The sequence below is a fragment of the Lactuca saligna genome, chromosome 9 (assembly GCF_052625555.1).
Source record: "Lactuca saligna cultivar CGN05327 chromosome 9, ASM5262555v1, whole genome shotgun sequence".
Taxonomy (NCBI): domain Eukaryota; kingdom Viridiplantae; phylum Streptophyta; class Magnoliopsida; order Asterales; family Asteraceae; genus Lactuca; species Lactuca saligna.
In genome coordinates, this window is record NC_136425.1 from 14,126,885 (window position 1) to 14,138,239 (window position 11,355).

The 11,355-nt window shown below is 30.7% G+C and overlaps 1 protein-coding gene across 1 annotated transcript; it reads right to left on the reverse strand.

Moving 5' to 3' along the window:
* Positions 1 to 2,072: 2,072 nt before the first annotated feature.
* KT1 (potassium transporter 1) lies at positions 2,073 to 6,238 on the reverse strand. The gene is made up of 8 exons (XM_078973910.1): positions 5,994 to 6,238; positions 4,748 to 4,991; positions 4,412 to 4,657; positions 4,285 to 4,335; positions 3,887 to 4,200; positions 3,696 to 3,810; positions 3,365 to 3,619; positions 2,073 to 3,270 (listed from the first exon to the last, which is right to left on the reverse strand). The coding sequence occupies exons 1-8, from the start codon at positions 6,045 to 6,047 to the stop codon at positions 2,279 to 2,281; spliced, it is 2,271 nt and encodes a 756-aa protein (XP_078830036.1). The 5' UTR covers positions 6,048 to 6,238; the 3' UTR covers positions 2,073 to 2,278.
* Positions 6,239 to 11,355: the final 5,117 nt, after the last annotated feature.

The following is an 11,355-nucleotide window of genomic DNA, read 5'->3' on the forward strand; positions in this document are numbered from 1 at the left end:
TGATAAGTTGTATTTTAAGCGACTTACAATTTTTGATTATGTAATTTTGTTTTGAGCTGAAAATGAATGGTTTAAAAAAAACAGCACAATACAAGCTTACATGCACATGGTTTTTAGTTCTTACGGTTTTAAAAACCCGCACCAAAAAACATAAAAAAACTGTACCAAATTCTTAACACGGATTAAAATCGAAACCGCACCGATAAAAACCGAAACCGCATTTAAAAACTGAAAAACCGAACCATTGCAAAACCGCACCTAACGGTTTTAAGATGCAAAAACCGCACCATGCGGTTTGCGGTTCGGTTTGGTATGAAAATTGCACCAAACCACACCATGCTCACCCCTAGGCAATAGTGTTGAAAGTGATTTTTAGTAAAATACACTTTTGGTCCCTATGGTATATCAAATTCACTACAAGATCCAAAAATACTAATATTTTTGCATTTTCGGTTCCTATTCACTATTTCTTAGCATTGAAGTTACGAATAGTAAAACGGTATTTTTTTAGAAAAATACACTTTTGGTCCTTGTAGTATATCAATTTCGCTACAAGGTCCAAAAAAACAATTTTTTTGCAATGACCGGTCAAAGTTATCAAGAAATGTATGTATAGATTAGATACATACAATTATTTATAGTTTAAATTGTATTTTATGTTTGAAGGATTTTAATATCACTCGTTGTTGTTGGGTACCAACTTCGTCATTAATAGCTATGGGTAGACTTAAATGTTAAACATCTACACCAAAAGAAACAAAAAAATTCATTTTAATTCCCAATATACCATTTATAAAATTACTATGTTTTTACCGGTTGTTAAATATGGTGTTTTGTTGTTAAATCAGATAAACAAACATAAACTTTTTTTTGGAATTGTACACAATGTGTTTTTGGTAATCTTTCTCAAATATGTTACAACACAATACCAAAAAATTTAAAATAATAATAATAATAATAATAATAATAATAATAATAATAATAATAATAATAATAATAATAATAATAATAATAATAATGTACTTAAAAGTAGGATGCTATTATAGATAAATCAACAAATGTATATTGTTCCCAATGCATTGTGTACAAAATAAAACAACTTTATTATAACTATAATTGGTTAGATTTATCATAGTGTAATGACAACAAATGAAAGTAGGATGCTATAAAAAAAAATCAATATATTTTTTACATCGGTTGACCCGGCTACCGGATGGGTATAACACTAGTTAAACCCGATTCATGGGAATTTTTACATTCAAGAATTTTGATTTGTCCCCCGATTTTCTTTCCTTTTACAAGATCCATCCCTCGTTTTCGAATTCAACTCACTGGAATGGATGATACTTTTCTTTTAGAAATATAAAACAAAAAAATGAAACCTATATATGTATTTATTTTCTCGTTTTCGAACTTTTCTCCACACATTGCATCATAAAATAGACAATTGGAGTCATGCCCTTGTTGTCCCCTCACTACAGAATATCATCGGCCCAACCGGAATGGACCCAACATTGTTGGGCTTCTCGGTTTCATGCACTCCAATTTAATTTCTCAGCAAACCAGTTAGCATAATAGCCATAGCCACAACAACATCTAACAACACATTAGTGGGGTTGGCCCAATCAGTATAATCAGCCCACTTCAACAGGCTAATTTTATTTTATTTTAAATTAAATATGCTGACCTACGATATTTTTTGTTGTGAAGAAAGAAAGATAAACAAAAGATGGCAATAGCTAGGATGTAAGCTTGTTATAGGTAACAATGTTTAATCTTGAGCTTTTGACCCTTGAAGCATAAACTGGAATGTTTTTTTTTTTCTTCTAAAACTGTTCTTTATATTGTCGCTTTTTTTATTCCGGACCCCGGTTGATTGAGAACGGTTTAGACTAGTCTCGGTGCCATGGTACATGTCTATTTAATTTATTTATTATTATTATTTTTTTAACAGACATCAACTTATTCAAATTGTTCTTCTCCTCGTTCTTTTGTATTTATCTCGTTAAAAACAAACAAAATATGGCATTCCTTACAACTATGAAATGTGAAAACACAAATAATAAGCAATGGGAAATAAAAAGCAAGTATATTTGATCCCTTTAAGATCTATCTGATCTTTAGTCTCTTTAGAATGTAGTTTAATTCAATTTACATTTTACCTTTCTATGATCCGTCATCTCAACATGTACACTAAACCCCCAATGTATACATATAACACGTACACGTATGTATCTCTATCATCTCCAATACTCCAAATCCCAAAACCAGTCCTCCATCAAACATAATAAATCATACCAACTTCTAACAACGAAGTATGAGGCACATTCAGAACAACATCAGTCCCCCTACAATTCCTGCTCAAGAACGAATAAACAACATCAATAGCAAACTTTGCGAAAATCGATGAAGATTTCTTAGCCTTCGCATATGAATGCCCAAGTATATACGCAATCCCGGATTCCCGAGCTTTAAGTATCTGAATCGATTCATCTTTAAGAGCTGAATGAGTCTCTAAACACCCCACAAACGACTCCTCAATCTCCTTCAACGAATTCACCATTTTCGCTTCATAGTCCTGGAGCTTAAATGCGGGCCCACCGGGGACACTGACATCTACATCGACATCGAAATTTTCACTGTCTGTGTCCCCGTCTTTTCCTTCCGTTTCAACATACTCAACAAGAGCCGACACAACACGGTTTTCAAAATTGTAATTCTCATGTGGAACGTCTTTGTAACCGTATCTAACAATGCATCTAAACATATGATACTCGCGGGGCCCGACCCGGCCCACGAGTATCCGCTCCTCGGCCCGAACGTAAGGGACTTGAACCGATTTCACACAAACGAATACCAAAACTTGGTGGAATGCGGGCAAGTTGGTGACAAAATGCCCAAAAATCGCGGGGATTCCTGTTATTAAATTCGTGTAAACGAGCCCGATTCCCGGGACCCGCACCATCCCGAGGCTCGGGCCCAATGAGAGAATCCGGTTCATTGAGACTTTGTTTTCTAAATCGAATTCGTGTTTTTTTAATTTCCCATAATTCCATACGAACATGATGGACATGAAGGTTAGTGAGAGGAGGAGTGGGATCCATCCACCTTCTGGAACCTTGAAAAAGGCGGCTGAGAGGTAAAAGAGTTCGATTGATCCGAAGAGTACAAGAAACAAAGCAGCGGTTACAATCTGTTGCTTCCACACGATTATCATCACCATCGTCATCAAACAAGTTGTCACGAACATCACAGTGGTCACCGCTAGCCCTAACAGAATCAAAACCAGAAAGTCAATGAATTGCTCAATTTTGACTTTTGAGTTAAAAAGTCAATGAATTGAAAAGGATGAATGATATGATACCATAAGCATGGCCAATCATGTTCGTGTCTCGTAATCCGATCGTTACAGCTAAACACAAGCTCAATAACATCCAATTTACCTCCGGGATGTACACCTGTCCGTATATTTTTCTTGATGTATGAACGATTTTCACGTGGGGAAAACAATTCAGGGCACAACACTGACTTATAATCGAGAACGTGGCGGAAATCGCCGCCTGACTTCCGACCACCGCTGCAAATGTCGCCACTATGAACACCGGCCAAAACACAGCTTCTGTAAACAAGCAAATAAAACGATGAAATCATGAAATTGTAAATGGTTTATTAGTTATTTAGGTTTAAATTCTTACCAGGTATTGCTTTATAAAAGCTTCTCTGGATATCTTCATGATGCCTTGACAAAAACGCAGCCTCACCCAAATACGCAAGAACCAAGCAAGGATACACAAGAAACGTGAATGCAATCTGAAATATGAAAATTCACGCGCTTTGAAATCATGAAGTTAATAATGAATGATGTTTGATATTTTTGGATGATTACCTTAACGGATAAGGTTGAAAAATGGCCTAAATCAGCAAACATGGTTTCAACGCCTGTGATTGAGAGAACAACTCCTCCTAACGATAGCCAACCTTCACGACGAGTCCTTTTTAGTAATTTCACCATGTAAACAGGCGAAAGAGCGTGAAATATTTGTGGGTTCCATTGAATTATGTTATATATTCCGATTCCAGCAATCGATAGCAGCCATGCTGTTACAATGGGAGCAAATAAGAACGCAACTCGGTGTGTTCCGTGATGCTGAATCGAGAAAAGTCCAACTAAAAGAATACACGAGATCCCAACCACGTAATCTGACAAGAAAAAGTAAAGATTGGTGAAGAACACAAGCAAGAATGAGAAAATATCAATTTATGATCTGCATAAGCTTAACTTACTTTCATGAAGACCTGCAACCTTAATTCTAACTCCAGATACCGCTGAGAGAACTGAAAAGGAAGACGAATGAGAATTTTAGAACGAATTTTGAAGCTAAAATGCAGAATCTTGATATGAATCATATACCCGATATAGCAGGAGTGAAAACCCCATCACCGATTGTCATACAGGTTCCAAGAAGAACAAAAATCAACAACCCTTTTCTGAACTTTCTGTGTTTTTCAAAGAACGACTTCAATTCAAAGCTTTGCCAGGTTTCTGCTGTTTTTGCGACACCATATGCCGATAGTTTCTCATCGGTTTCTTGTTGATTTGGAAGCATACTAAGTTTTGCATGCCGACAGAGTAACGAATACAACGCAAAAGTACCACCTGTGACACCAATTAAGCAAATGTTCAAATTCATAGAACGGTTTCTGTATTTTATAGATGGAAATTATATTTATAAAACATTTTCCACACCTTCGCCATTGTCGTCAGCTGACATGACAATGAAGACGTATTTAAGGAGGGCAATTAGTGTAAAAGTCCAGAAGATGAAGGAAAGAACACCGTAGATTTCTTCATCGTCTTCATGAAGACTAAGCTTCCCTGAGAAGGTGGTTTTATATACGTAGAGAGGGGAGGTGCTTAGATCACCATATACGACTCCAAGACTCTGATAAGCCAAACTCAAAACCGCTGAACATGATGCCTTGTTCAATTTCTGGTTCGATTAAATCATACCCATTAGTGGTTTTGATGGTTTAAGTGACAAAAACGTCTAGAATATGCCTAATTTATTAAGAGAAAAAAAGTAGGGTAAAAAAAGTCTCACCCTTGAAAAGAAGATAAAGACTGACACAGAATAACAGAGAGGGAAATTGGTAGGAAGTAGGTTTAATTGCAGAAAATACGTGATTTTGAAGGGCATATGAGAAAAGAATAAAAAATAAAACTAGTTTTAAAAGGAATCCTTTTGGGTATTGTGTAATAGCAAAATCTAATCAACACAAATTACAATTCACACTCAAAAACATCCAAACGAGCCTGATACGTACAACATTTACACATTTGTACGCCGTCATTGAATCTTGATAATTCCTTACAAGAAGAAGGTTCGAAATAGTTCATCCATGACGATAAACATCTCAAAAGTTAACCAAATTGACACATAATCATGTCAACGAGTGGTTTTGAAAGCAATATTGATGAGAAAAACCCTGGTTTTAGGAATTCCCTTGGTGCATTGTGCAATGACCAAAATTAATTAACAACCATTGCGACTCACACTAAAAAAACATCCAAAATACGTGTGAAAGCATTCTTGGATCGTTTCAAACAAACAATTATAAAACAATTCTCACCCACGAAGTAAAACATCTCAAAAGTCTCAAGAAAAATCGACACAGAGTCATATAAATTGGGAATTTCAACTTATAGTAGGAAAAAGTTCCTAAAATTAGGAACACCTTGAATACATTGTGTAAGAGTCAAAGATAACCCACACCCAGTGCAATCAAACACTAAAAACATCAATAAACCTAACATAAACAGTATTTTCCCACTTTTGCAAACCATTATTGAATCTTGATAACTCATTAACTCCTACCCATCACGAAATACGTCTCAAAACACAACCGACACAAAATCACAGAGATGATACAAGTGGTGAGCTTGTTTTTTTGCAAGAACGCAGAAAAGAAGAAGAAGAAGAAGAAGAAGATACCTGGTTTTGAAGGCCATGTTCTATGGACTCAAGAGAGGTTCTTGGATGAAACATGGGTGTAAGTAAGGTAATGGAGTTTATGAAAATGGGAAGAAAGCAGGAAGAAAAGAGGTTGAAATGAGTAAAAGAGTGAGTGTGAAGGACGTTAAGAGGAATGTAGGATGTGGGCACAAGAGTGAGGAAAGGAAAGGAAAGTAGTCAACAGGCATGTGTCATGCTCGCTTAACAATCTTTTTTCACACCCCCGTCTTTCTCTCTCGTTTTCTCCGCCATTTTACCCCCAAATTTCTTGGATGAAAAAAATGCACATGAACTTAGCACTTTCTTAATCAATATATAATATGTATATTTTTTTTATATTAGGTAGTATATAAAAGAAATTTAAATATATGTAAATAAGATTAAATCAAACTGTTCACTCAATGTACAAGAAGAAGGTAAGTAGACATACACAATATTTTTAGTAGCAAAAACAACTTTAGAGTAAAAAAAAAAAATTGGTTTTTTATTATTTCATAATCTTGAAACACGAAAGGGACATTGGTTCAAAAATACTCTTTTGACCCTATTAAGAAACCATAATAAACTAATCATTTGCGAAAAGTCATGTTTAGAATCTTTCTTTTATATGATTTAACATTTGGCTAAAATACATATAACTTATTGATGTAATATTACTAAAAGTATCTTAAAATGTAATGAAAATGTATAACTTTTTAAATCGATTTGATACGGTAAAGAATTACATGTGATATTGAGAGATTTCCGTATATATGGACAATTATGGAATTAAGATTTAAGCACAAGATGTGATAGTGGCCTACTTCAGTCGTACCTACTAATTCATCATGTGAAGTTAATGAGATATGAATTTGGGGCCAATAGAATCATTTGTACTTTATAAGGTATGACGTTATAATAATACTCCGTAGCTAGTATTCATTTGTGGCTGAAAAACAAAGTATTTAAATCGATTTGAAATGTGATCAATGTTTAAAATGATTGATTTGATCTTAATTTAAAAAATATTTATATGATTTTCATAAAAAAAATTATGATTAATTGTCACTTCAAAACAATTATTTTAGTTGTTAAAATTTGATTTCTTATTATCATGGTATATCTTTATAAAATAGGATAATGTTATTATATAACAACTTATTTCATAAATATTATGTTTTATGTGAAGGACATTGAAGTTTAAAACGTATACCACTCTTGTCAATTTTGGAGTTTGTTTAGCACAAGTAAATTTGACTAGTTAACATATGTTTTTTTAGAACGGGATTAGCTAAGTAGTTATCATATGTTTAAGTTTTCAAAATGCTTATATTAGTTTAACTAATTTAAAATAATGAAATAATTAATTTGACTCTTGTCAATATTAGAGTTTGTTTAGCACAACTAAATTTGACTGGGTAATCTAAAAGGGAAATTATCAGAAAAATCCAAATATTTTCGGAAAAGTTTCATTTTAGTCCTAAAAAATATTTAAACAGAAAAGTATCGGTTATTTGATTTTACACGATAATATGTTATTTTATGTAAAAAGAAAAAAAAATGAAATAATTGAGACTTTTATGTTAAAAAAAATTTTGGAACTAAAATGAAACTTTTCAAAAAATGTTAAGATTTTTTTAATCCATTGAAAATAATAAAATAACAAAATGCTATTCGTTTTATTTTTATTTATCTCATCTCTTTTTCATACATAACTAGTTAATTTATTATCAAAACTTGTTGCATTAAGTCACATTTTAGTGATAAAATCACCATGATCTTTTTATAAACTCTACTTGCAATTATTGTCAAATTTATAAAGATAGTTGTGAACTTTTTAGATTAAAAATAATGGTCATGGTTTATAAAACAAAACAATACATGCTAGTTTGAGCAGTTAAAGCGGTATCTTATCAGGTTATCATTTTTGAAAGACAAAATTGCAAAATTATCTTTATTTTTTTTTTAAAAATTATGTGGTTTTGGTTCAAAAATGTTCGATGGTGCATTAGTTGTCCAGTTTTAGATAGTTTTAGTGGTTTTGATATCTATCAACTTGAAAAACACTATTATGCCCCATTATATATATATATATATATATATATATATATATATATATATATATATATATATATATATATATATATATATATATATATAAGGGCAAACAAATATATAACACGGAAAATTAATCATCATGTTACCAACTGAACCAAGAATATTGGAGATCAGTATGTTTGGCAACCAATATGTTTGGTTGATAATACCATACCAACTATGAATTCATGCTACGATAGTGTTACAAAGTTTTTAATATCACGATAGTATCATACCAACCAATTTAATGTGTGTGTGTGTCTATATATATATATATATATATATATATATATATATATATATATATATATATATATATATATATATATATATATATATCTATATAGGATATAGATCCGGTAAGAAATTTTTTTTGGTAGGAAGGTAAGAAGTTTTTTTTCTACATATTTTTTTGACGAACAAAAAAAATGAATCACTAGATGACTCATTTGTAAGATGATTCACAATAAAAATTCTCAAAAAAACATCTCTATGATTCATTTTTAAGTAAATTAAGAAAAAAATCACTTTTATGATAATTTTAGTGAATAACAACAAAATCATTATATAAATGAATCATCGAGATGTTTTTTTGAGAATTTTTTCTTGTGAATCATCTTACAAATGAATCATCTAATGATTCATTTTGTTTGTTCGTGAAAAAAATATGTAGAAAAAAAACTTCTTACCTTCCTACCAAAAATTTCCTTCTTATTTGATCTTAACTCTCTCTCTCCCTCTCTCTCTCTCTCTCTATATATATATATATATATATATATATATATATATATATACACACACACACACACACGATAGTTCATGTGAGAACAAAGATTATTGTGAGAACGTGAAAACACCAATCACCTATTAGATAACAATAATAGATGGTTTAGATTTCTGTTATTAAATTAGGTAATTTGTGAATTAAAAAATAAATAAATATTATTTATTTCAAAATAAGGGTAAATTGCTAAAATAGCTAAAAATTAAATATGGAAATATAATTAGTTTTCTATTTTTGAGGAAATTTTAATTGGATCTTTTGAAATACTAAATTTAAAACAAAACAAATTAAATTTCAAATTTGAAAACGTGCAAGTTCTTATATAATTCAAAATTTCAATTTACAATTATTATTTTATAATTTTGGTATATTCCGGTCAAAGTGTGCCGTATTTAAAAAAAAATTCTTTTATGAATATTAAATTAATGATATGAATTTTAAACATATTATTATTCATATATAAACAAACACATAATCTTTATAGGCAAAACATTAATATTCATGACAGAATATATTAAGATATAAATTATTTTAGAGAAAAGCATAAATATTTATGACAGAATACATACACATAATTTTTTTCATAGAGAACAACTAAAATATTCATGACAGAATATGTATACATATAATTTACATAAGATAAAACATAAATATTCAAAATAGATTATACACATACATACAATATTCATAATAGAATATACGCACATATAGTCTAATGTTTATCTATAAGTTCTTGTGTAAGTACTCGTGGTGAATCTAGAATAACTTCATCAACTCAACTTGGAATTGCTTCATTAATCCACCTTCATAACATAATTCAATAGTATTGTTAAACATTCATTTTTACAAACATGAATATTGTATGTACATGAAAAAGCACATACAAATTCACACATGAAAAATTTGAAGCAATATCCATTCATTCAGGAATACAGGCAAAGGAATATTCAAATGACATTTAAATAATCTATTTATAAAGCATTGAACATATAACATGCATTCACTATAAAGTATTTACATATAAATGTGTTTTTGGCATAACATTCAGTATAGAGTATTCACATATAAAAACTTACTATTCTTAATAGAATTTATATATTAAACATTAAATATGACTAATCAAAACCCAAACAAAAAGAAAAACAAAATACAAGTGAAATTCATATTGAAGATAAATCGAATTGTGACATGAAGTCCAACTAATTAATTGTACGGAGGGATAAAAAAGTAAAATTTTAGGGAAAATTTGAAAAAATACCTATACGAATCAATGGAAGTTCAACACAAAAAGGATTATAGAAATTTTTATCGGTGATATTGAGGACAACCATGAAATCAATCTCTCTTCTTCTATTGAAGATTAAATTTCAACTTTTTAAATTCAAAATATAATTTCAAATAAAATTTCGCTAAAGATTAAATTCAATACAAAATCTTTAATAGTGTCTAAATTGAAAAGGAAAAATTCTAATATCAATTCAAGTTCTAAGAAAAAACTAACATTGATCCAAGAATTATTGCATGTTGCTTAGGAAAACCTTGGAAAATCAAGAAAAGTTTACAAGAAATAGTTGGAGAAATGTAAAATTCTTACCACACAGTTGTTTAATGGTTTCCTGCATGTTTATAAATTCCTTTGTCGGAAAAACCGATTGTACTTGCTGCAAAATTTGTTGTCATTGTCAATTGGTGACCATCAAGTATCCATCATCAGCCCTTCTTACTGCCATCATCGTGATCTAAATACACTACTCCCTACACTGATCGATCATGGTGATCTCTCTTGTTTCCCAGAAATGCAAACAACATGTAATCATTATCGAAATCAAGATGGGAAATACAGAGAATTAGGGTTCTGATTTCGTGAAGCAAGATGGGAAAAAAGAAAATAAAATGAATATTATCAAAACATAAAAGAGAAAAACATACTTGTTGATACCTTGATCGACGACGACATTGACAAGGGGATTGATTTCTTGCACGAGTGGACAAAAAGAGCAGCAATGGACGAAAGTGGCACACATTAGGAAGCGTTAATTGGATCTCATAAAATACGTATAAATGGCAGCCTAATTAGATAGATAAAAACCAATTTCCAAAAATATAGGATTATTTAACTATACTATATTAATGACATATGTAAAATACCATGAACACCCTTTTACTATTTTTTTTATTATTGAATTAAATAGATAAAATGATTTGCTGAAAAGCGTTCTTACGTTCTCACAATAATCTCTGTTTTTATTTGAACCTACTTTTATTTATATATATATATATATATATATATATATATATATATATATATATATATATATATATATATATATATATAACACATTGACATAGTAACTAAAAATGAATTCACAAACAAATGATTATAGATTCCAAACCAAAAGTGTTAATTTCTTTTTTTATTGACGCAAATAATATAATTTCGCTCTCGTACATATGGTGTAAGCATCGAGGTGGCACTAGTTG

Excerpts from the sequence above, each read along its gene's own strand:
- KT1 (XM_078973910.1), bottom strand. The coding sequence starts at position 6,047 with ATGTTTCATCCAAGAACCTCTCTTGAGTCCATAGAACATGGCCTTCAA. Across the intron at positions 4,336-4,411 it reads TTTCACTCCTGCTATATCGG|TTCTCTCAGCGGTATCTGGA; the intron begins GTATATGATTCA and ends CTTCCTTTTCAG. Across the intron at positions 3,620-3,695 it reads CTTTTATAAAGCAATACCTG|AAGCTGTGTTTTGGCCGGTG; the intron begins GTAAGAATTTAA and ends GCTTGTTTACAG.